General features: G+C 38.7%; 1 protein-coding gene across 3 annotated transcripts in view; it reads left to right on the top strand.

Annotated features, from left to right (window-relative positions):
- Positions 1-27,448, top strand: part of LOC119652610 (homeotic protein proboscipedia) — a 161,229-nt gene that overhangs the window by 116,772 nt on the left and 17,009 nt on the right. The window contains exons 4-6 of one of the 3 annotated variants that reach the window (XM_038056845.1): positions 25,976-26,133; positions 26,464-26,584; positions 26,755-26,886. In XM_038056845.1, coding sequence (XP_037912773.1) covers positions 25,976-26,133; positions 26,464-26,584; positions 26,755-26,886 — 411 coding nt within the window. The remainder of the gene's footprint in view (positions 1-25,975; positions 26,134-26,463; positions 26,585-26,754; positions 26,887-27,448) is intronic. The other 2 variants (XM_038056847.1, XM_038056846.1) reach the window with 2 other exon arrangements.

Below are 27,448 nucleotides of genomic sequence, written 5' to 3' on the forward strand. Positions count from 1 at the left end.
GGGAAGAAAAGACGTTTTGTGTGAATTGACTGCAGCCGAAAGATAGAATCGATTGGAGTCGGGAAAGTTTTTTTGATTGATCTGAACGTGCCTGGGTTTGATTCGATGTTAGAGAGGGTTGTGTGGAAGTAGTCAGCATATAGGGTTGAAATTCGTTGACGATCAGAGGACTGCGGAGAGTATTTACTTTTAACTATTCTCCTGAATTTGATATCCTCGAGGATATCATTGGGAAGAAAATTGACATCACGGTAGTTGAGGAGATGAGCTGGAGTTCGTTGCATACTTGCTCAATTAGCTCAGTGTACTGGCGAATTACTCGGTCGAAGGTTTTGTTGGATACCATGCTGTTGGAGTTGATCAAGTCTGGACTGGAACCTGATTAATGAATTCCAGTTCGACTTCTGGTAATCCCGGAACTGAGGGTGGTTTAGGAGGAATGGATACTGTTCAGGTTAACTCTACCCACGCAGCGGGTATCGCTACCTAAAGCTTGAATTCTAGAGATTTAACTATATCCTTCAACTTGACTGTCTGTTCGCTACCTGATTTGCTCTCGTCAAGCTTCATTCTCGCTCAAGAGGTCAGAGTCCTCGTTAGTCACAGACATGGACGGTATGGTCAGCTTCTCTAGTATGCCTTCCTCTAGATTATTATCGGAAACCGGGATTTTGCCTTCGCTGCTTGTTTTGAGGTTTTTAAGTCAGAATTTTCGCCTAAATTACCGGTTCGTCGAAAAGTACTTGCCTTTCCTTATTCTTTCTGTCTTTCGCTACATATGTTGCCAAATGGCATTTGGGTGTCACAATCAGCACTGAACCAAGTTGTTTACGCTATCATCGAAGGTCAATGGGCCTCCAACATACTGATGTCCGCCTATTTGAAGGAGTAAATTGCGACTTTGATCCCACTAGGTCACATCAATAAACCGATGTCGCATGTCAAAAGCATTTGAGACTAGAAATCAACTTCTTAGAAATTTTAATAGCATGTCTTTCCTGACAAGTCGGGAGACCGGAAGCTGCACGTTCCAGTTACGAAAGGTTTTGTGTATTTCTTAGTACGTAGCACGTAATATATGCATATGCATATTGACATTCATAGTCTTCAATTTTCAAAGAAGCAATAACTTTGACGTATTATAACTTTGTTAGTAATAGTGCGATTTCCACCAAACTTGGTAAAATTGCTCTACATTATAATCTACATCACTGCAAAATTTTGTGGTGCTAGGATGAACTTAAGAGGGGGTGGGGTTCCAGCCAATTATAAAAAAATATAGTAATATAATATTATTAACTTCATTTGATGGGATATCGGTATGGAAGGTATTTTGGAGCTCAGGCACATATGGTGCCTGGCGCCTCCTGATTTTTTCAGATTTTTCGATTGGGTAGTTTCTGAGAATGGCCCCCTTAAGGAAATGATCACTTTCAACCCCCCGCACTCCCCACAAAACCTTAAAAGTAAGCTGGGATTCAATGGAGCAACGATTGGGTATGCAAATCGGCACAAACGAGACGATTGGTTTCATGACGAATGTCAGAATTCATTAGGCAACCAACTCCGGTGAGTAACAATTAAAGTTATACATATAAAAATCGTAAATATTATGAGAAGCTATTAAGAAAGATTGACTAAAGCTTAGCGAGCAATACAAGAAGTAGAAGAAAGGTTTAAGATGCGGGTGTCAACCCAAAACTTCATTCTGTAGGCAAAAAATTGGAAAATGTTGGGCTTCTTGTCTCAAACAGGTCCATAATTTGTCACATAGTTCAAAAATGTCAGAGCCAATGGGTTCTTCAGATGCTTAGGTATAGCCTCCATTGGTAACTCAAATCCAAGAATAAATGAAAGATGCTATCGGCGTTAAACAAAAGAACAATGGGATTTATGAGATTTCAGACGAGTTTATTAAATATGAGGTAATGGTATATAGAAGGCCATTCTTACAATGATCTAGTAGTGGGATAAGGACCAAGTGGTACCAATATACTATATTTTTTATCAAAAAATTAAGAGTCAAACGAAGATGAGAAATTACAGAAGCATATCTATATTGACAAAAATCTGAGCAGAATGAATTGGAAGATGCCCTAACAAAATATATGGCAATAATGATATCATATCAAATTGACAAAAGATGTCCATGAAACTGCCAAAATAAGATGAAGAACACAGTTCGCTTAAAACACTTTTTACCTAGTTCTTACAATCCTAAAAGCTAACTGGATATACAATGAAAATCCAACTCCCTTTACGGAAGTAAATGAGACCTGCATTATGTTGTGGAGGTGAGTCATGAACTCTCATTCCAATGTTTTCAAAAGTACTGTATTTTATGTCTTCCCTAGCCCATTTGTTGCGGCAAAGAAAAACGGAAATCATTGACGTGATCTGTTCAAATTATTTGACGAACTAGAGTTTCTATGATTGGAAGCTATGTGGAAGGTCTAATTGACAGGGTACGTCAAAGGGATATCTAAAAGATATCCATTCCAAAAACTAAAGGAAAGGAAAGGAACTGGTCAGTAGAAAAACCAACAGATATCTGGAGACATTGCCTGCGGGAAGTCAAGGCTTCGCAGAAGCTGTAGTGCTACAAAAACGATGACTGAAGTTTGGTCTTGCAGACTTCGTTATATTCGTTGTTATTAGTATCTTGTAAAGTGTCCCTATGAAAGTGAACAGTTAGAAGACTTAAATATGTTGGACCACATTTTAATTAGGATATACCAGGCTGAAAATTTGCAAAAATCTTTTGAAAGAGAAGTGTCAATTAGGCAGGCAATATAAAATTGCTTTTTCTTACAAGTAAAAGCAGTCTCTAGTTTATATTTATGTTGATTTACTAATTTATCTTCCTGCTCATATATATATTCTTATCAAATTTAGCAGGTTGCGTCAATTAACATCCAGCTAAAAGTCTTAATTTGGTCAATGTGAACATAAATGCCCATAAATAATCCATTGCTTCTTTATTCCTCCGCAAACATTCAATTCATTGCGTAATTTCCAGTAACCATTATGTAGATATTCACAATACAATGTTATGATCCTTTAACCCTTAAAGTAATAAATTATGCATTCAGATTCTTTTTTCCACTTGCTGCGCTTTAGTCCTACATCATGGAGTCAACAAAAAGATCTGCTGTCGACACATTCCGAAACATTTGTCAAATATATGAAGGAAATGTCTTCTAGCGAAGCGATTTAAATAAAAATAAAATAAATAGACGAGGAAGGCATTTTTATATAAATCTACAAAACAAACAAAATATCTGAGCCGAGGAAGCACTGGGAGCGGTAGTAGCAGCAGTAGCATTGTCATTGAACGCAGTGAAAACTGTGGGAAAACATCATTAATCATCCTATGAAGTACAAAGTCAAAGTCTTAAAGACATTTTCATTTTTTATTCCGTTTTCAACTTGAGGGAAAATTTAACATTCTTTTTGTTGCTCTTGTATCCGATCAAAACATTACCATGGAATACTGAAGCAGGTTTCAAACAAATCCCTTTAAGGCCGTTGGATTTAATCGTTTCAAATCGAAAATAGAGACAATTTGAAAAGAAAGCCTTTCGTTCTGAATGGAGATTGTCTAAGGATAGAAAAACTAAAATAGAATTGTAAGCTTAAAAAGTACATTTGTCAATTGTGGGAGCGAGGGATCATTTTAAATTCATATCCATGAAAAAATTCCTGGAGGTCAACAATCATTTTTATTACTAATGAGCCTGTCTACGGGTAAATTTTGTGTAAAAATGATTTCAGTATTGCTTGTGTATAGTGACCTGGAAAAAATGATATAAATCAAAATCCTTGTGATTAATGTTTTCTCCTAGAGATCCTTTTTGCTGACCAAAACACTTCTAGGCGAGCAGTTAGCAGTTTAAGTACAATGACAGTAGCACTGGTGCGGTAGACAAATTACTTTTTGACATGTAGTAGAAGCAAATAAAATGGTCATTCCAAGATTTTATTTTTTCTGAACTGCGCTGCGTTTAGTTGACTGGAAGCTCTTTCAATTTGTGCATCTGATCTTTGGTAGTTTATTGTGTTGACACCGTTGTTTCTGAGAATATTTCTATTTGGCCTCACATGATGGTGGTTTGAGACGGTGCACAGAAGATATTAATATACTTAATATACTAAATATACTTCTTACTAAAGAGTTTCGCTAGTTTATCTAACTTATTGAGACACAAGATCTATATTTAAGATTTCCAAATTTTCAATTAAGTGAAATACTAAGATTCTGTAATACAGGTGTCTTCGAGGAGTCTCAACCATTCGTACGAATAGTGTTATTATCGACAAATAATTTTGTTGGGGAGCATAGCGCAAACCCCGTGTAATAGCTAGTATATTTTTTTTCGCCCCAAGTGGGTCCTAGGCCGGATCGTTGGCATGGACAGTGGTATTGCCTCTTTTATTGGGGTCGGTCGCAAGAAACTTTGATTTATTCAGATTTAGTTGGACACTGTGCTGTATGAGGCGATCATTCCATATCGGACAAGTTGCACGAAATCAACTTGACTATAAGACATTCATGGTATGGCATAATTGGACGAATTGGACGGCAATTTTAATATAATACTTATGGGACTGCCTTTCTTACCAATCAGATCCTCAATGACGCGATTTATTAGACTCATTATGCTAGAGTATTGGGGACCAGCTCTTCGCTTTCCAGCGTTCCGCTGCGATGTCAACAGGCCATACTCTGGGGCACTGACAGGTTAAATTGCTGTAGATTTTGCCTGAGCTTGCGAAAGTGAGAGATGAGTAAATTTTTTTCGTTGGAATCTACTCGAATTGCTCCTGTCCTCTGCCCACCACGTTTCGATAGTTGGTAAGGAAAGTACCGTTTCTATCAATAACATGTTCGATGTTCTGTATGGCCTGGTATCAGGTTTTAATACGTGGTCATAGATATTTTTCATCATTCCGAGTGTCCAGTTTATCGTAAAGATGTTTGCAGTAGATTGCTCGAGTACAAGCGATCGCTTTCTATACTTTACGGTTTCCATTTTGATGAATTTGGCAATTGGCCATCGCTTTATTGACGGAAAGCCTACGAAAGAGGACATTTGGACATCATCATTGTCAAACAATATATCTCAGTTGAAGAATCTCGATCGAGTCGATCTGCCTTCCATTGTTTCTATTATTAGTAGCAGCTCGGCAAAATCGGCGATACCCTCTCCCAAATTCGCCGTGTATTCCAATGTCTTCGCCTCTATGGCGCAATTGTCATTTGTTTTTTGAAGTGAATGGTGCGATCAACTGAGATAATAGTGAGATTCGTCAGGTAGTTAGCTAATAGCTCAACATCTTTAATGGCATCAGGGAAAGTTTCAGAGGTAAGAATGCCGAGACCATATTGATTTCTTAGACTAGCAAAGTAGAATAGTTAACAACCATTTTTATTTGCCTTCTATTTGCTATGCGCTGCTCCCAGGGCAGAGGTGAGGCAGCGTCTGATGAGTTGCCTCTGCCCTGGACGAAACCGTCAGTCAAATTTTTGATTTTTTCAATTCTATTTGCAGCTCTCTCCACCATGCCATCAAGTTTCTTAAAAAGCTCAGATACTGATGCATCCCTTGCAAAGGGTTCTTGCAAGGTCCTCCGCCTTACAAGTGAGGGCACCAATACTTAGCATGGTGAAAATAATTTGTGGGATTTGGAGTAGTGTGTTTCCATTCTGACGTTAGCATCAAAGATTTTTGCTTATTTCCCGGATCTACTCTATCGCGCCGACTGAGATGGACACTTGATATTGAAACAAAACCTTATTAGATCTATTTGATGTCCGTCTGTCCGTTTGCTTGTCTGTCTGTCACACCCGATTCATTCGGAAACGGCTCCACTTATTGTCGCAAAATTTGGTGAAAACATGCGGCCTGTGAATCCATTTACATATAGCAGATGGCGCGCGTTTCTGTTGAGTTTAAGGGGAAGCTCTCAATATATGCGAAAGGGAGGTGCAAGTTTGCACAGGATATAATCGCGTGGGGTATCGTATGAAAGGGATTGATTAGTACTTTTCAAAAATGATCTTATTTCTGGTCTTATGTGAAATATAGAGGAATGAGGGCTCAAAATCGATGCCCCGAAAAGTATAATAAGTTTCGTTCATAGAACCTATCCAACCGAAAAAGCTACGAAAAATCAGACCTGTACTAAATCTAGGCCTGAAAATACAATTAAATGGTTCTCGAAATATGTATGATATAAAAATTAATAAACCTAACCTAAAAGGGGAAAAAATACAATTTTTTAATTTATCAGCAGTGTTGTCGGAAGCGGAAAAATGATGGTGTCAAAAAATATGAAAAATGGTACTTTTTTGTGAGCCTAGATTCAAGTAAAAAGAAAAAAATGTCATCTCTGCTGTTGTTATATTTTGCGTGATGTCCATGTATATTAGACCACCGAACTAAATACCAAAAGCTTAAGATTTATACAGCGCGTTCTTTCACAAAGTCGGCTATTTTTCTCGTTATTTTCGAAGATGAACACTTTTGTTCTGGGCGGCCGATAATGAAGCTTTGCTAGCTGAACCTGTCTGCCTGTGGATGTCGCGACATTTTTCTTTCCTTCCTCCAATGTCGGAGCGCTTTTGAACGAACTTTGCTGTGACTTGAAAATGACGTCGCGTCGTTTTTGAACTGCCAGCAGGGGCTCGTTCAACTTTATGTCCAACTTAGTGTGTGATTTTCACCTTCTATAACGTAGCGGATTCACCGAAATCGCTTAATTGTTTTTCCGAATTTTACAAAATTTTGCCTTATTTCACGAAGTGACGACAGGGGCGGCAGTTTAACTTTTCGGTCCTTTTTCTCATTCAACAAAACATAGCATTGCAAAATATTGACTTCATTTCGCTTTCTATTGAAAAGTTCTTAAAAGTGATTATTTAACTAACAAGTCGGGAAACCGGAAGCTAGACGCTTCAGGTATGAAAGGTTTTGTGTATTTCTTTTATAAAGAGATTTGGGTGTGCATTTCTCCCATTAGCATGTAGCACGTAAAATATGCATATATTATGTGAAAACAGCCACTTTCAAGTGATATTGACATTCATAGTCTTGAATTTGGAGGGGAGCGACAGATTTGACCTATGATAGTATAACTTTGTTAGTAATAGTGCGATTTTCACCAAATTTGGCAGGTTCAAGTAGCCTGCAGCCTATATTGCTACAAAATTTTGTGATTCTAGGGTGAACTTAAGGGGGGCTTTCCTGTCAATTACTAAAAATTATAATAATATACTATTATTAACTTTATTTGAACAGGTATCGCTATGGAGGGTATTCCGGAGCCTAGGCACCATATAGTAGCCGCCTCCTGATTTTTTCCAGATTTTTCAGTTTGGTAGTTCCTGAGAATGGGTTCGTTAAAAAATGATCACTTTCAACCCCCCGCACTCCCCACCTTTTCAACAAAAGTCAAAACTAACTTCATGGTAAAAGGATGTAACTCACTATATGCGTAAGCGTTCACAGTTCCCATCTTTCTGCCAAATTTGGTGTCAATCGCTATAATCGTCTCCGAGAAAAATGCGTGTGACGGACAGGCAGACAGACGGACAGACAGACAAACAGTAAACCGATTTTAATAAGGTTTTGTGTTTATACAAAACCTTAAAAACGTACTAAAAAAATAAGAAAAGTTCTGATGAACTTCAAGAGATACTGTAGTTAGTACCTTTGGTACTGAAAAGACATCACTATTTAGCAGTTTTTTTTAATTGTTCCTAGTTCCTAGTTTGATAAGATTATTAGCTGCTGTGATGATATAATTCAGCCACGAATGGAAGCAGAATAATCTTTTTTAGAAGAAGGTGTGACGAACCTTTCGTTTTTTAAATGGCAACTTGTCATGAAGAGTGGGTTTGCTTCACTAAACTTATCTAGCAAAATCAGCGATTAGATCCGAGGAAACTGGTAGCAAGGCAAAATTGGTTTATCGGTTATTTGGGATAGGATATGCCGTAAGTTAACATCTACTTGATGTCCGAACGGAGACCAACTTACTCTCACTTTTTTTATCTACGGACCTCTCGTTTTGGGCTTAACAAGTATTCAAAACAGACGGCCAACGAATATTTAGCCGGAAAGCCTAAATGAGAGTAAGCTCTCCATTTGGTTCGGTCCAACATCAAGGATCGCTCATATCTCAAGGAATAATTCAGCTTTGGGCTATTTTCTTCTGACGCCGCTTTCGGTCACGCTGCTGCTAAGACAGAGATGAGGCAGCATCTGACGAGTTGATTCTATCCTAGATGAAACAGTTAGTCGTCTGCTTTTTATGGATCTGGTTAATTTTTCAGGGTATAACTCAGTTCCAGGTCGCCTCCCCAATACTCTGCGTTCATCACTAGGAAGGGGTTTTTTATGACAAGACAATGCAAAGTCGCATTTCGTGTTAAAAACAAATTGCGACAAAAATCTAAAAACTCAACTCAATCAAACTTCTACAGCAACCAGGGTACAGAGTGGTTTATACTTTTTTGATCGACGATGGCCTTCTTCATTCCATGTTTCTAAAGGTTGCTTGACAAGTTTTTGGCCTGGTAGCACACCTTAGCAAAATTTGAAGTACTCACGAAAATTCAGCCATTTTGGGGGCACAGTTGTTGTTTGACAATAATTTGAATAAGTCAGTGTGGATATTTTGCGAAAATGAATAAAATCCAGATTGAGCCGTTATTTAATACCTTTTTTGCGAATTGGATGCTGTGCACGGAAATTTTGCAACATTAGTTATCATGGTGAAATTTGCTTAGCTGAAATCAAACGTTCGTACCTGATTGGGTGACGAAGAGCATTCGAAACACCTGAAAGTTTCAACCACCGACGATAACTGTGGAAACCAGAGGAAAGCTGATGGGTTGTTAGGCGCTGCCTTTTCAGACCAAAAACAATGAACATTTCTAATGTTCCTCTGCCTCTGTCCTTTCAAACTTAACGTTATTATACAATATTTTGTAAAATTTATATTAAGATAAGCTAAGCTGACATGTCATTCAAGTGAATTCTAAATATTTTAGACTTATTTGGAAGCTTGCTCCAACATTACTTGTCATTTTACCTGCTAACATACTTGAAAATTACAATGGATTGAAGGAATCAGATTATAGACACTCGTTACAGAAAAGCCAAAATCTCCCAGCGTATCATAAAATAACCCCCATAAAATATTGTTCAAATTAAAAAATTACATATTAAAATTTTTAGGGTGACATTTAGCATCAACTGAATTTAACAATTTACGATTGTATTTTCATTGTGTCAGTTCCATCTGCAACCTTATGTTCATCAAGCGTTTTGTAAAGAACGCTAACCAAATACTAACAAGAACTTGTTCGCACTGATGAAGGGAACAAATGATTCCCGAAATATCGGTATTTGCTAGATTAATAAATATCACTAGGGAATAAAAAAAAGCAAGTCTTAATTATTTCAAAAATATAGTGTCTTTGAGTTGGACCCAAAAAATTGATTTACCTGAAAGTGGAACCCATGCTCCGGTTGATGATTTAAAGGATACTCCGCTTTCCGAAATTCCCTCAATATCTGAAGCTGGTGCTGAAATCGCATCTCTCGGGGAAGAACAAATTAAGCACACTGAATCTGTGCGCCTTCGTGGGCATATGTATTTGGAACATTTTTCGGACAAAAACCTATTCGGAAACGCCCAGCGGTAGATACGCACTACTATGCCTAAATTTCGAATGCATCATTCAAACTCTGTCGTGGAGTGGATGAACCTGTCCCTGTCCCATGGTTGACGTTGGGGAACAACATTACAGCATAATGCACCCGATGTACGCTTATTTTTATGATTCTCCAATCTTCTAAACGGCATGAGGGGGATGGATGTCGAAAGCAATGCACGGTAAACACGTGTCTCTGGCAGCCGTTGGATAATCTCCATTTTTGAAACAGATGGCTGTATGCTGCTGAACTTTTTGCTGAAAGAGAGGGGTTTATGGGCGCCATTCAGGTTGGTGTGCTTATGAAAAGCTCACAATGGAAAATTGGGTGGAGGTCGACCAATATAGAATGTGTGGATTGGTGTAAGGCAGGATGATTGTAATTCCAATAATATTATCACCTACAGATTCGGTATTGAAATCCCTCACGGCTTCCCCAGATGTCTTATCACTTAGTGGAAGTTTTAAGTTAACATCTGGCATCTACCGAGATTCTAACTGATCGGAAGGAAAAGTAAATAATACATTAGGTATTATTAATAAAAAAATATTCTTTTTGTATATTTAAACTGCGCAACTGGAATGTGCACACCCAAAATGTTTTTTTTTTCGAAAAGCAAAAAGAGCACCGCGTTCTCTTTTCTACTTTATCCAGTGGTTTTTCGCAGAGGATCTTCTAAATGGGGCTCTAGCAAACTGAGAACAAATCCTTTGAAGAAAGCATGATTATTAAGCGGTTGGTTGGCTTCTCTCAATTTATATAAAATAGCGCATAATACCGCTTGTTACATATATCAACATTAGAATACTTACAGATCTGACGTTGTAACAATGTAAAAAGCCATGACTTCTAGTTTGCTGACATACTATAGACTTAATGTTCCATGCTGCCAGTTGGTTATGTAAAAGTTGCTACTGTGTTCCGCAATATACGATTGTTAAAAAATAAATATCCTTTATTTGTTGAGCAATTCTCCCTTTCGTAACAGCCACGAAATTCTCGAAGTTGCTCGTCAATCGTGTCGTTAGTGAAAGTTCTATGGGAGTCTTCTCGTCTAACTTTATCGCTGCATGTATACAATGGGACCTTAAATGGACATACGCAGGGTTAAAATTGGATGTGGACATAATTACCCTGATATATGTGCAATCAAGGAATTGGGTCCAATCGATATTTTGCGAGGTATGTTGCTTTAGACTCTGCAAAAGGGAAAGAATTTGCCATTTAATTAATAAAATTATTTTTTATTTCCCTAAATATCTTAGATATAAACTAAATACAATACATAACTGATAAAGCCACAATATACGTACATAAATGTATTAAAGAATCAACATCCCATTGCGGAAACTGGTTGCTTCTTACTTAGTCTAAAGATGCACTTTTTAGCATAGCATGTCTTATAATTTTATGCTTAACTAACTTCCAACAACTAATAAAGTTTCTCAGCATACGACAAATATAATTTTCTTACTCCACGTGGTAAAAAGCAAGACTTTCCTGCTTCTCTAGTTCCCATGCAACCCCTTGCGCATTCTCCAAGAAGCAAAGTAATTAACAAAATTCTAATCAATCAATCAAATTGTGAAGATGTCACTCATTCACTTGATACAACGTACCTAAACCCAAGAGAATCGCACTTTACGTCTAAACTATGTAACGGTTGCTGTGCACACCCAACTTGAAGACAAGAAAAGACATTTCCTTCGTCTGGAGATGAAACAAGCAAGGATTGTGCCTGTGTATCTTTTCTAAGCATCAAGATGTTGACACCTCTAATCATTTACGTTCTATGCCAGAGTAATAGATATGGAGCGCAGTGCTGCCGAATTCGCAGCGCCGGATATCTTTGACTTTTTTGTTTATATACATTTTATAAATAAGGACTTTGTATTCAGATACGATATATAGATGATGTAGGTAAGGTTAAACTTTTATGAAATTTTTAGACAAAACGCACTGAATTAGTGGTTCTGAAAATTCCATGAAAAATTAGGGGTCCTTTACGCATTTGATAACTCTGTTCTAACACGTCTCCATAGTTGCATCCATTACCATTCCATCCAAGTACATAAATTTTCGACCAGAACAAGCACATGTCTCCCGATACGCAAACACACCATAAATTCTTCTTGAGCTGAATCCGCTGGAAGAACATCCAGTTGGGGAATTAATATCTCGTTTGCTATACATGTGCATGCTGACTATCATTACCCAGTTTCTGAAATTTATCACAGCTCCTCGAGTGCACAGAAATATGATGCATTCTCATACATATCCGAAAGAGAGTTGTCGACACTTTCAGGACCACAATCTGGAAGTGTTGTGGTTCTATCTGGTGTCGTTCCTCTCTCCATTTTGGTTACATGGTACACAGCCGAACTTTAGAACGACGCGTACAATGCCTGCAACTTATAACTATAATAGAATAACCCTGGAGGGTGTCTAAATGCTCCGGAACATCACAAAACTTATCTTCGTAAGTGAGAGAATTCGCCTATCAACGGACGTTGCTTTTCCGTACCTGACATAAATTGACTTCGGTTTTGAGTTTTGCGCTTAAATGCGCTGGGGAGCTATCTTTCCATGCCCAATAACGAAAAGGGGCACATTTTCATTTGATACTGGAATCTTGATAGGATGTTTGCCGTTCACAAAACCATTTCTGATCAAAAAGCTTCCGATTGGAACATGATAACTTCGAACCAACTGTGAGCTGTGTTCATTCTATTTATTAGGGAAATATCGTATTCTGAAAAGACGAAATCAGGGATGTGGTGACGTGAGAACTTTGGTTTCCTCAATAAATATGTAGTTTGCGTATAGCAGCAGGAATGAGATTTGAGATTTAGGTTGACAGTGGAAGGTTTTGCATGAATTTGGGTATCTACACCTCCTGATGGGAAATAGAATTCCGAGAACATTCCAAACTACCATTTTAAGATAGTTTAACTAATATATGCATATGTTTATGTGAGTTCCAGTTGTTTCATTAGGAAGTTGAATGCTTGACCCTCTTCTAAGAAAAATATGAAATATTGGTAGGATGAAATGGGAAAAGTCTATTTAAGTTCTCCGTAAATTTAATATTTCCAACTTATTGTGAGAAGAGGAGATATTCTTCTCCCCATGTTCTCGGAGGGCCATCGTGCACTATTATTTCGTGGAGGTCTAGACTCACACTCGGTATGGATGAGGATGATCCAGCCCGGAACTCCAGCCCGAAGCGATGCAAATATTTTCTAAGTCATTGTGTCTTGGATGAAACAATTAAATGGTTACTTTATTATTCGTACTTTTGAGCGAACGACTTCTCAATACATGGGGAACTATTCTCAGTCACCACTTCCGCAATGCGACTGCGCCATAAAAACTGAAGGAGCAACGGAAACGGAAAGCGACAGAATGTTGCCAAATTTGCTGCTAACCTCTGGAAAGCGAAGAATTGAGATCCAACACTCTCCGCCAACGAGTTTTTTAATCGCGTTATTGAGGAGAATAGAACACAAATTGAATGCTAAAAAAGCATAACCATTCCAATATGGATGCGAGTCCAGCATGTGGAGCAACACTGGGTGTTATCCCATATCATAAAGTCTTTGTAACACATTTCTGATAACTGGCTTCGCGTTACCGTTCAAACTACCATAAAGTAAACCGTGTTTACCAAAGAAGCATCTTCTCGCTGCTTCATTTTTATCTGAGTGAAATTATGCAGTGTTTCCAACGATTAATTATTTGAAATAATAAAAACTTGTTGTTTCTTTTTCGTTGGTGTGAATATTTATTCTTGCAAATACCGATATTTCGGGAACCACTTGTTCCCTTCATCAGTGGTGGCTCGCTGTCTTCGCTGGGACAGCGACAATGTCCAGTTTTTCTCCTCTGGAATTGACAGACGTGACACCCACTCCTAGGTTGCTCACATCTGCGTAATCTCGTTTTGTCGCTCCTCCACCTCTTCCATGTTAATGAGACAATCCAAGTCGGTCCAATACCGGTCTTCTACCCAAGCTCGTCAAGTATATTGCCCCAGCGTCTTCTGGTTCCACGTTGTTGTGGATTTCTCGAAGAACTTCCGTGAACGATCCCTTCGTTTTTTTTTTTATGAGAATGCCCTCTGACCGTGATTTGCCTTCTCTTTTTCTTTGATACTGATGTTGTCGTCGTAGCCGACCTCGACTTTGCTGGAGTGAAGTTACTGCCGTTGCTATTCAACTTGGGTTGTTGTTGTTGAATTTTCTGTCTTCTTCGACGCTGTTTGGTCTGTTTGGTTACCATCTCGTGAAATTTTCCTTGCTGCGTCCTCATCGCCTGATCCACGCTATTTTCCCATAGTCTCTTTTTGTCAATGATTTGATCGCATTCTGGCGGGCTGAGAGCACTGCTTTTTGTGTAACTAAGGGCTGCACTAGCGGTTTGCTTTTTCCTCAGTTTCTCTTCGATTATCTTCTAGGAGTATAGTTGGTGTGCAATAAGGTCCAGTAGTTCTTCCATCTCTATAATGCTATCTTCGATATCCATGAAGATGTTCCAATGGTAGCAGCCTTAATTTTGCCCTGCTAAGATTATTATCGGGACGGAGGCAGCTATAACATTAACCTGAAAGCCGGTTGCACGAAATATCACTATTGTGTACTAAGGTAGCGGAATGTTGTTAGCTCACGTGCAACGCAATCTTTTGCCTTAAGAATGGATTTAACTGAGGATGAGTTAATGGCAAAGCCAGCACTGTTTCAACCACTGTTTAGTGGGGGTAAGATAATTTGTCAACCTTTTTGTCCAACTTTTGCATATTGATAACCTTCATGAATGTCCGTTACGGAACCTGGTCCTCATAATAGGGAAAATAATCAGTACAAGAAAGAGTCTTTTTCCCCCCCTTTTATGTTTAGTTTGATTACTGTGGTATCAGCGTAATACAGTTCGTCAATTAGGAATGACTGAAGGTTTTTCAAAACCTTCATATAGGATCGGTATATAGCACTTTAACTGCCATAGAATAAGTCATCACGTCGCCGTAATTTCGCCCGAGACAGATGCTTATTGGGGGTTGTAAGACTTTGGCCTTAACGGATAACACTGATTCCAAACGTGTCAGCAGTACTATTAAAAACAAGGTCCCAGTGCCCTAAGTGGAGTTGTTTCTTGATTATCATTTTGAAGTAAATCATATCATCATCATCGTGGCACTACAACCCCTCAATTATCTCGGTCACGTCAGTTGCTAGGCGTCCGTATATATTGTGCTCTCTCACCCTGCTCTCGGTCTCCTCCGTAATCTCGCGTCTCTTGCCGACATGTCACCCGTTCATAACTTTTTAGGTATGCGATCGTCGCTCATTCGTTGGACATGCCCTGCCCACTGAAGGCGTTGTAGTTTAACGAATTTGGAGACTTCTAACTCATCGTATAGTACATACAACTCATGGTTGTACCAGGTGCGCTATCCATCACGGCCGTGAACTGCTGCGCAAATTCGCGAAGGACTTTCCTTTCGAATGTGTCTAGGAAATTTTTCGGGACTTGAGTAAGGGTCCAGGTTTCGCATCCATAGGATAGCACTGGTCGTATGATGATTTTTTATATGCGGAACTTCGTGTTTCTGCGCAAATGCTTCGATTTCATTATGGGAAAGACCAAGAAGAGAACCTTATTCGCTAGTTGTATCTCTCGTTTGACCTGCTCAGTCCCATTGGCGTCTTTGACAGGCTGTTACACAGATATACATATAAAGCTGTCTATAAATTCGATGTTGAGGTCCCCTATGTTGATGCTTGAATGAGCTGACGTGCTACTTCTTGATTGCAATGCCATTCGGGACATGACGTTGATGTTACTTGCGTAGGTTGTGTTGACTTAATGAATAGCGTCCCATTGGTTTTGGTATCCATTGCTCGGATAGCGTATTCAAGTGCTAGGTTGAAGAGTGTCAGCACCAGTCCGTCGCCCTGCTTCCAACTAGTGCGTGTATCAAAAGGATCAGTCAACCTGTTCTGGATCCTGACAAGTGAGATGGAATTGGTCATCATCATCTTCGTCAGACGCTGCGAGTATATCAAATTGCCGCATTATGTTGTACAGTACTCCACGATCTATACTATCGTATACGCCAATCGTCTGGGATCTTCTCCTCCTCCTGGATTCGCAGCAGTAACTGGTGTATCGCAATTAGTAGATCCGTTCCACCGGATTTTAACAATTCGGCTGGAATTTCGTCTGCGCCCGGCGCTTTGTTTGATTTCAGTGACCGCACGGCGAAATCAACTGTCGAAGGGTGTGTAGAATGGGGGCGCCAGATTTTAGATTCAGAAGCTCTTCAAAGTAGGACGTCCAGCGTCTGTTGATGTGGTCAGCATCGCTGATGATGTTTCCATCTTTTTCGTTGTAGAGGCTAGTCGTGGGTTGATAACCGTTCTTAATTGTATTCACTAGTCTATATACTTGTTTGGTATATCTATTAGCTAGGTTTTCATTAATGTTCAGCATCTGCTCGACAAAATATTTCCATTTCGTATGTCTAATTATTCTGTTCGAAATTCGCCGTAGTTCGTCATACTTGTCCGTCGGGCTTCGTATCCCACAACCTCCTCTGCGACTTCTTTGATGGTGTCTTTAAGTTCTCCGCAGAACTCGTGCACATCTGTGTTGCTAATGTCGTGTAGTATCGATGATAGTTTTTCTTCCAGGGCGGCTGTATATGCCTGCGGCGTAGCATCGTTCAGGAGTTTATCAGCAGCGAAGATTTTGGTTGGCTGATTCCCGATTGGTACACTGAGGAAATTCTCCACCGATATGTTGCCTACACTGTTGTACACTGGACGCCCAAGGAGTGCCTTGGCGGTCCCCGGTTTGTTCAAGGAGCGTACATTCCAGGTTCCGAAAGAATAGTCCGTTAGAAGTTTGCTTGGGCGTCGTCGTCGTTTATCTGTTCAATCCGAGACAAATGTTCTAGGGTTTTTAAGATGGAGTAGCTTTTATATGGATGGGTTGTCGGCTCATCCCAAAACCCTATCCAGGGGTGACCTCTGGGATACCCGTTTCAGGTGATTCAAAACGTGCCAGGGTTCACACAACTGTATTGCAGATCTGGCTACATAGTTCGTGACTATCTACTCATCTGCGACGCTTAGGTGTAACTCAGCCATTCAGGCTACAGCTATCCCTTCCTACTCCTTTGTCAACCATGGGACAGGATATGCCGCGGCACAATAGAGAATAGAGGTACGAAAATATGTATTCAAGTGGTAGAAAGTAAGAACTGAGACAGCTCTGACAAGGGTGGGGTGAAAGGGATGAGGAGAGATTCTGCTCATGGCTCGCAGTTTTCGCTGGAGTCTGGAATAAAAATTTCAATGAAAAAAAGGATAGTGGGGGCGGCTCAGGGGCAGTTTTTCCGCACAATTTTCATTCTGGGCTCAAAACTGCTTCACTTTTCGGTTATTTTCTGAAAATAACGTTTTAAGACAGACAGAATTGAAGTCAGAAAAAGGACGTCCGACAGAAAATTCAAATCTTAATATTTCAAGGAAAGCATCTTCATCTTATTTAGTTATCCGATTTTCGACGGCTGTTTATTGTGAACTACAACCCTGTGTTTCGATCGATTTGAAAAATTGAATTTATTTTATTATTGAGATTGCAGGATTGCACTCTGACTTAAATAATTTAATTTTGTTTTCCGCGAGAATATCTCCATATATGACACACTATATCATACTCAAAAGAACAGTCGGTAGCTGCCACCGCTTGGAATTAAAAGTCAACAATGTGCCTTCGATTGTTCTATCTATAATAATACCAGTGGCTCTCTAAATAAAGATGGGAATCTAAGCCTTAGGGTGAAAGATTGAATCGAATTCAGTGAGCGAGTATGTGTACATGAAAAACTTTAACGGAAGAATAGAAGAAATCAATCATCCGGTTGTCGTCTTCATCGAGCTGGGTGAAGTGATGCCTTCAAGTCTGTCCATTGTGACAGGAAATCGAGAGAAGAGAATGTGGAGGAGATAGACGTTGTGCAGACATGAACATGACTATGTAATAGCTGCAAGAAGGATACGTATTTTTAAAATATCTCAATGAAAACCTAGAAATATTGCTTCCTTGCAAACAATTTGTAGAAATTCTTTGAATTGTTACATTTTAGATTGTAGCAACGATTCAGCCCAAATTTCAAAACATTTTTCTTTGAAAAAATTTAAATTGCTCCTTTTGACTACGACGACTTCTATGTATAAATTTTCGTCAACTGTTAATATTCACAAATATATTTCGGTGATCCAAATCTGACCTCTAAAAAGTGATAGAATTAGTCAAGGCCGTCTTAGATGACCATTATTAATTATCTTGAAGACTTGGTTTGTCTGAAGCTCACAGAAAAACATTTCACCGTCTTTGAGCGTTCCCGGTTGAAGACTATAAAGTTTCGAAATGGACCGCAGAATGCTTCTATATGACCGTAGCCATTCAAGACCAAAAGTCGATGAGAAGCAAAGGCAAAACGATCATTTTTCATCGAAGAAAATGTCAGATTTTAATACAAAGCTCATGCTTGGTTCGTCTATTGATCAAGCGTTACAGCCAGATCAAGCTCTTTGTGGAGGTATTCATTCACGGTTGAACTACTTCTGAAATAGTTTTTATTTGTATTGAAAAATGGGATTGGCTTTTATGTTGCACGGGGCTCAACTTTGAACTGTGCCCAAATCTCCTTGCAACCCATTTCGTAGCCGGAATTAGCTGAGTTTGCTCGGTGAAAAATTTCATTTGCTATTCAATCGAACAAGAGACCAAGATTAATTGGAAAATGATATTGTCTTGTTCAACACGAGGTCGAATTGGAATAACTTGTGGTTTTCGTCTTCATTGTTGGCAAAGGTGCGAACGTAGGAAATGAATAGGCTCATTGCGCTCAGGTGAGCATTTCCTTGGAATGACCATATTGTTAATGGACAATGGTAATGTGGTCAACTACTAATGGGCCCGAAAAGGAATACTCGTCTTTGTAAGTGAAGCAAATCTGAAATAATACAGAAGACTAAACTCGACTTTGAAACTTTCGATTATGGTTCCCTGAAAGGCAGCTGGTTGATCGATTACAATGTAGTCTCACTAGAGTCTAGTTAAGCCCATTGTGCTGGGTGATAATAGGAACCACCCTGATTGTGCAAGTGTAAAGGATTTCAGTTAACTTTTCTATGCTGCTTTTATTCGATGTTTAGTTTAGCAAAGTTCCCAAAGTGTTCAAAGTATCTTTGTGTCTTCAATTTGCTAATTCCAAATTGAATCATCCGAAGCAAACGACTATGAACCTTAGCCAAGTATCCATCAACTTTTGTAATTAACAAAATCCAGAACTACCTTAATTGAGTCAATGGCTTGATTTCAATCACACGAAATTAGCATCACTACTGATATGAACAATGAAATGAAAAAGCTTATTCAAAACAACCATGTTTATGGTTTGATTTTAATCAATTGAGACATAGCGCAAAAGCGGGACATTTAAAGTGAACAAATCCGGTGAAAGCCTGAAAAATCGTTTTTTGTTGGCGGAATATACGGAAGGTGTAAACCTTAAATTGGTGCAGTTACTGTCCGCTCTTGGAAAGGGGATTCAGATGCCTTCACGAGTTTCCGAAAAGCTTGTACCCTTCCTCGACTGTTTCAGAGCATCTCATTTGTCGGCCAGATTGAGTTCCATTGTATGGCATAACCCGCAACACAGTTGTCATTATTCCTTCATGTGCGACCTACCCACTGCTTCTTCCGCTTTCAAATCAGGACGCCCACGAGTCTCTAGTCCATACACCGAAGAAATTCATCATTTGTATTTGTCTTAGATCAGAGAACCTCCATGTTATGATGCAGACTTGGACTGATGAAATTAATTCTGTCCATTAATACAAATACGAAGAGTCAGATTTAGAACCTTTGGTTTTGTTGGCGTTTGTTTTCATTCTGACACTACTTGCCGCCTCCAAATTCAAAACCATTTAGTTAAGGTCTACGACACGGCGAGAGAGCAACCAGATGTCACCAGCATAGTCGAGGTGTGTGAGGAAAAATGACATAGTCTATTGAACCCCTTCACTCATCAAGGATAATGAGAAGAAAAGATACCGAAAACAAGATGTTTCCAATGGGTTTACAATGCAGAAAGGAGAGTTTTACTTTGCTTATATACGCTGATGGCAAAGATATTACGATGACTTGTCATATTGTCCTCAAAAGGCAGATCTTCGCCGGATGTTATCCAATCGTGGTGAAGTGCCTTTTTCTCCTCTTCGGCTGCTCACTGTTAACATCCTTCACATGGCTATCAAAAGGCTTACGATCACCGACAAGCTTTTTTCTAATGCGGCATACAATAGCTAATGCGTTGCTATTTGCGGTAGCTTCTGCTTTTCCCGCTTACATAATAGTGGAATTCCTTTTGTCACGGCTAGCGTACACTACGTTCCACTTTTCATACTTTTTCACAATAAGGAAACTCGAGTACGTCACGCTTTCCCTCGCTCGCGTCCATCAACAGAGCTTTAGATCCTTATGTCCATCGATCCGCTGCCACGTTTACGTCCTTTTCGAACAACTGTTCACCAATGTGCTGCTTCGATGAAGTGCTGAAAGTTGTAGAAATCCACATACTTTTCATCAATGTTATTACAGTCCCCAAAACCTACTCCTTAGGGTTCCATCATCATCATTCTAGGGCCCTCCATATCGTTGTAGAGGAGCACGCGCAAATTCCAGAAACCAATCATAAGTCGTTATCAATAACTAAAAGTCGTATCCGTGAGATCAGTCCATATCCGAGGCGTTGTTGACGTTGGTGGTATGGTATTTTCGAAATTTATGAGTATATAGTTAATCCAGAAAAATTTACCCATTTTAACCTAACACAACACATATCAGTCTATTAAATAAGATTACAAAACGCGCCAGCTTACTCTGCAATTCGTCATGTGATTTAAAATTAACCTGTTCTCTCATTTTTGATCGTTTATACTTTTTTCATTCATATCTGCATCCACAGGCTCGCGTCCTTGCAGATACCTATCATAAAATAAATTAATCTAGTCTTTTGGAGAGCCAACATATCCAACTACCATCTACTTTTAGTTTAATGGGTTCCTTTATTGAGCACATTTTGTAATCCTGCACTGTATTTTTCCGGGGCAACATTTATAGATGATTCTAGTTTATGCTATATGGACAGCCGTTCTTAAGAGGGGAGAGCTAACCCAAAAACCTAAAAAGATAGCGAAATTGACCGCGAAGGTCCGCCCGCAAACATTGAAGCTCCACCGAAGCGCTCCATCGACATGTGCTTGCACGTCAAGCTCGGGAATGTGGGGAGAGTCCTCCAAGCACTTCGATCCCTCACGCGTCATCACACAAAATTTGCGTATCTCTTCCTTTGCATGGGTCCGCACCAGATCCTGGAAAATAAACTAATCACGGGGATTCGCGCACACCTATCCAAATAAACAACATGCGAGTTAAACCTGGAAAAAATGAAAAAGACCATTCGGCCGCCCATCTGGAGTCATGAAACTCCGGACCCGAGTACCGCGATCAGAATCACCTCCTCGGTCCTTGCTCAGATGTATGGTGGAGTGAGGCCTTTGAGGCTCCCAACGAACCTTGACATCCTCTGGCCATGATTTTCAGTGGTGTCTTTTTCTGTAAGAGTTTTGCGGGTCTGGAGAGGACTAGGAGAAAAGGAGGTCATCGAATAAAAAGAAAATTAGTTGAAATTCATTTCCATGCGTAATTCATTAATGACAAAAAAACGATATGAATTCAAAGTAAAAAGGAATGAAATAGAAAAGATAAGGAAATATAAAAAAAAAACTAAAAGAACTAAGAGAATATAAATGAAACAAAACAAAAAAAAACATAAAAAACAAGATATAAAAAAATAAGAAATTAGAAAATATTGATCAAACCACAAGAAATATAAGATACAGACTCCTTCCATCGAGAGCTCTTCAGGGGAGTTCACATGAATAGAGAAATGAATCGACTTTCAACGAAATTTATCAAGGACCAAAACGGTTCTACCAATACTTCTGTGATAAACACTTTCTTTACAAAGAAATTGTACTTATGGGAAAATTCTTCTTTTGTATTGTTGCGGCACTCTTTCAGGTCAATAAATTTTATTTCATTTCAATAAATCAGTCTGTCTTTCCGCCTCAAAACTTCCATGAAAATTCCCTCGCTTCTCTTTTTTTCCCTTCTTGCACCCTTCATTTCACCGTTAAATATGACCTGATATCCCAAATCAACTTTACATTGTGCCATTTTACGACTTTTATTGCGTCTATCGGTCAGTCGTGCAGCCGCAGCAAAAAACATCAGAAAATCTCATACAAAGCGTCAATTTGAGGTTACCGTTTAAAAATGTTCGACTATTGCCCATTTATTGCACTTATTCGTGTACACCCGTCCGAAACTCCCATGCCGACCAAACTCCTATCAATTCAATCCTCCCTATGAGAAGAAGTGTGCCTATCAGACTTCTAATGGGACTAAAGACTTGGGGGTGAATTTCCCCGGCCAATGGGTCTCCAATTATTGTTATTCAACAAATTACTTCACTATCACTTCTTTTTGACTGCAACTCAATACAACTTTTCACTTCACTCTGAAATCATGTTGCCTGCACCGCGGCTTCTAATTGACTGCAGATCCAACCGTTCCATTGTCAATCGATTAGCCGGTCTCGGTTCCGCTAGTTTCTATGGAGAAAAATGCAATTCCATTCGCCTCAACCAGACCAATCGCTAGGCCTGTATTGCAAAATATATGAACCGGTCAAGTTTAAATGCAAGGTCAATGTTCCCTTTTGACCGGTCATCATATTGGAACATACAAATTGACCATTTATATATAAATATATAAATGAGTTTTAGAATTTTAGGGAAAGGTTTTGGTGGTTTTGGTGGTTGGTAGGTTTTGTTAAATAAAATGAAATGGTTGACTTTTCTTCTAAAATTTTAAATGGATGATGTGAATAAACGGAGCAGGAAAATTAGGAGAAGGATGTATATTGTGAAAATAAGGAGTGTTAAATTTGGAAGAAAAGGGGGAAATATTAAGTATTAGAAGATGCTTTCCCTTTTCAGCTTGTTTCTGGCAAAGACGAAGCACCTGCCGCAAAGTCGTGGACACTACTGCCCCCTCATGCTTTCCTAACCTTTTCATGATATAATATATCAATATATCAATTCTTGGTTGAAGTTTGAAGTCCTACTTCGGGTTGCTTGGATTCCAAATATTAATTTGAATGCCGATTTCCACGTGCTTCGAGTCATGGTTTCGTTTAGGCAATTAGCGTTGCTAGTTGATATTGTCCCACTGGATTAAGTATTATTAATTTGGTGAGAAGACGGATGCTAACATGGTGCATTTCTTTAACACGATCATAGAATTTGGAACTCCCTTCTCAAAATATGTTTAATTTTTGTTTACTCGCTTTCCCTCCTTGAAAGCCCTTGAAGCAAATATGGTACCTCTATCGTATGTGATTCTCTGCAGATTTCCAAACACCATAACTGATTCTGAAAGTGATATAAAATTTCGATAGCCTCATTTGATTTCGCGGGAGATTGCCAAACAGATTTGGGAAAGGCATCTATAGTGACTAACATTCAATAGTATGTTTTCTTAGTGGCTGTTAAAACTTACAATCTGCTTCGTAAGGGTCATATCAGAGGCAGAGAGTAGAAATTATGATTCAATTATACATATGGATGCGGCTTGCATCTAGCCCTTAGTGAAATCGCCTGGCTTTCGCTATTAGAATCTGAATCTGTGTTCACTTCTTAGTGGAGTATAGGACATCCATACAGTCGCTTTGTTGTTACTTTTTACTTTCCATTTGTTACTGACATTGTGCTTGACTTCCATTATCATCACACTTAACTGTGTGCATGAGGCATAAGATAAACATAAGAAGAACACAGACATCCATCCAGACATGCATCAGAGCAACGAAATTGAGAGGCTGATGTTCTACCTCCTCAACCATCGCGCCATGTGTGTTGGCAAGGAATGCGTGTAATGCCACTTTATGCTAGCTAATGCCATTTAGGCTCCAATGTTAAATTGTAGTAAAACTCACTTTTTTCGAGAGAAAGGTTTGGAGAATGCTAATCTGGTCCACAATCTTATTTTGCATTGATGACGGTCTGGACCATTTTGATTTCCGAGACGTTATGCTGGCCCTTTTCTTTGCAATACTTACGACTCCTTTTGCATTTGGAGGTGACTAAAGTATATATATTAACTCAGATTGAACTATAGATAGATCTCGTAGCTAAAAAAGTTAGTAGAAGTGATAAATTCATTCTAACTTGATAAGTATTAACCTGAAGTAGTCTATACAACGACGAAATTTATCAGCGATACCACGGCCACGATACTATGATAAAATTCGGCTGAATAGGTTGCGCTGGGCACGTCACGTAATTCGGTCTGCAAGAGCCTATAAGGGGAGAAAAAGAAGACGTGCCAGACCTGGCCTCCGATGAAGCGCTTGCGTCGACAGCTTTTAGGAATATTGAATTGATGGACATCGGCGCAATCCCGAAATAACTGGAGTTCCTTAGTAAAGCAGCGCTTGACCGGATATCGGCTGTTGGGCCACTGATCATGACTTACCAGAAGTAAGAGATGCAATCAAATAAAATATTTGTGACAAGTAAAATAATGAATAAATTTTTCATAGTCTTAGCATAAACTTTGAACTTATAATTACCCCTCGAATCCAAAACTCAGACTGTCCTCATTAGTTTTATATAAACCACGCATTGGACAACCCGCCTCATCGAAGGATAGATAGGAGTCGAAGTCTTTATAATAATGACATTTAGTTTGAAGATATGCCAAAATGGTGGTCTTACCAGCATCTTCAAATTCTAGATGACATGAAAAACCTGCCTTGATTCTTTCTACAACAATGGGCAGTGAACATGGCATTGCTGAAAGCATCCATGCTGGAGGGATATGTATGGTTGGTGACAATGATCCTCACATATAATAGAATCCTCATAAAAAAAGGAAAGACTTAAATTAAAATGATAACTTCGTATCAAGATCTAATCTACGGAAATAACTGCAATCGATATTTTCTTAGAAACATTTCTATCTTTTTTCAACACTTTTTCTTACAGTAAGGTCTTCTTCAGAGTACTTTTTTGAATCAATCTACTTTATCATATTGATGTCCCATTATCAGTATTCAGAATTAAGGGCATACCACATTCTGTATCTTTGGCACGTCCAACCGTCGTAAAGCATTTCACAGTTTTTTATTTTTGCCCACTCTCTGCCTCTTTTCACATCTGTCTTTCTTTTCACTGTACCCATTGCAGACAAAAACCATTGCCAGTTATTTTTATTAGTTGTAAGTTTGGTCCAGGTGGAGTCGAGAAGTTCTGAAATGACCATCCACCGTATAAATCCATGCGTTATTGTCAGCGCAGATTACTTGACCCTGACATCGAAAAGCTTTTTCACAACTTTTCCATGATGGATACAACCTGTTGTCGATCACAAATGTCCTCATTACGAGCTATGCCACTGACCCAGCGTGACATCTTCGTCTCCATAACCCCTAGGTGACGTTTACTGTATTTAGGGATTGCCTCACATTCCGAATCATAGATAGCCACATGGTGAATGACACTGCAGTTTATTTTGGAATTGAGGTATTCGTTGTTGAGCTCATTGTAAAGGACGCCATGAATGTAATTTCATGGCGCAGTTAGATAAAAGAAGATATACTTTAACGTAAGGATTACCCCAACTCTCGAAAGTCTATTGTCAAAATGTTTAGTGCTAGCAGACTTGAATGTATCCATAGTTCCACTGAATAAAATATGCCAGAAGCGTTTTCACTCTTAAAATATTCTATTATTAACTTATGTATCATACATTTGATAACAGTTACATGCAAAATTTAAAACAAGGCTTCCATTTGTGTCAGTTTTTATAGGTACCCATCCCCATCTTATTCGCTGCTAGACTTAATTCCTTGAGTTCTGCAAAAGCTGTAGTTTCTTCTTGTGCCAACCTTTCTTTTAATTGAAATATTTCATTCCAATCTGCAATGGGAAGAACTATTTACAGTTTATTTATGCAGCGGCCCTATCTTTATCCTTCATCTTGTAGCTCAGCTCATATCCAATTCCTTTTTCTAGTATTTCAATTTACGTACGACATATTTTCAATTGCAGCTGAATTTGTTCCAGAAAACGGTCTGCCCCGGCGCTTACGAACGGCATACACAAATACCCAATTGCTGGAGCTAGAAAAGGAATTTCATTTCAATAAATATTTATGTCGCCCGCGAAGGATCGAAATTGCAGCCAGCTTAGACTTAACGGAGAGACAGGTAATTGAGAATGGAATTGAATATTTTTTTCCGGGTTTGCCATTCTAGTTATTTCCTCGTATTTTAATTTAGTCGATTCTTTCTTGAGTTTCCGCAATTGTGCTTTAAGAATATATCTTTTATGTGGAATTTAAAGAATAGTTTCAGTTTGGTAAAATATGCCACGATACAATAAAGAGGAAGATTTTTATGGAACTCAGGATATATTAATCAAGATTTTATGAATAGACTCTGCCTTTTTGAAATATCATATTATAAGTTATATTATATTATAATCCTGTTCCAATTTTCCCCTTGTCGGTTTTAATCAGACCCTGCCTATAATTTCAGGTAAAAGTATGGTTCCAAAATCGCCGAATGAAACATAAACGGCAGACATTATCGAAAAATGATGAGGACGGCGATGGGAAGGATAGTTTAAAAGGTGATGATGACAATCAATCTGACAGTAGTAAGTCGAATATGTGAAGTTAAAGTTTTCAAAACTAATGAAAAAATTCATTTTGCACTTACATTTTGTAAATAAACCATTCATTTTGTTGGTGGTAATACCACAAATCACTGTGCGCTACATTGGTGGTTTTCAGATATTTTTATGAGAAATTAAATTTTTTTTTGTAGACTCAAAATCGAAGAAATCATGTCAAGGATGCGAATTGCCGTCTGATGATATTCCGGATTCAACGTCAAATTCTAGAGGTCATAATAACAATACCCCTAGTGCAACAAATAATAATCAAAGTACAGGGAATTGTAAGTATTAATAGAAGATATAATCTTGTAAATGTTAATTTAATGCCCAATAAGAATAGGGGTGGCAATTAAATAATTGCGGATTTCTCTGATGTTGTTGATGTTATTAGTGCGCGGATAAATTCGAAATATCACAAGTCTATCGTATCGAAACGGCAATTGTTCCAAATTAATGCAGAGCTCTACATAAGGTCCTCAAGATTTTTGATATAATGTAAATGTACTTTGATATTATGCAGATGAGTTAGGAAACAGATAGAGACTGTCTTCATCAGTGCAAGTGGTTTCCGAAATATCGGTACTTGCAAGAATAAATATCTACACCAGCGAAAAAGAAAAAAACGAGTTTTTTTTGTTATTAGTTCAAATAATTAATCGCTGGAAACATCGCGTAATTACACTCACTAGATCTTTATTATTTGGTTCGTCTTCAAGGAAAACTTGTCCTGTCTAAAAATTTCAAAATAAAGATTTTTTGTATTGGAAAAACGAAGATTTTATAAATATGCAATAGTTACGAGCAAGAAAAGATCTTTCACTTAAAAAAAATCCGTAATTAACT

Source organism: Hermetia illucens, chromosome 3 (assembly GCF_905115235.1).
Source record: "Hermetia illucens chromosome 3, iHerIll2.2.curated.20191125, whole genome shotgun sequence".
NCBI classification, from domain to species: Eukaryota; Metazoa; Arthropoda; class Insecta; order Diptera; family Stratiomyidae; genus Hermetia; species Hermetia illucens.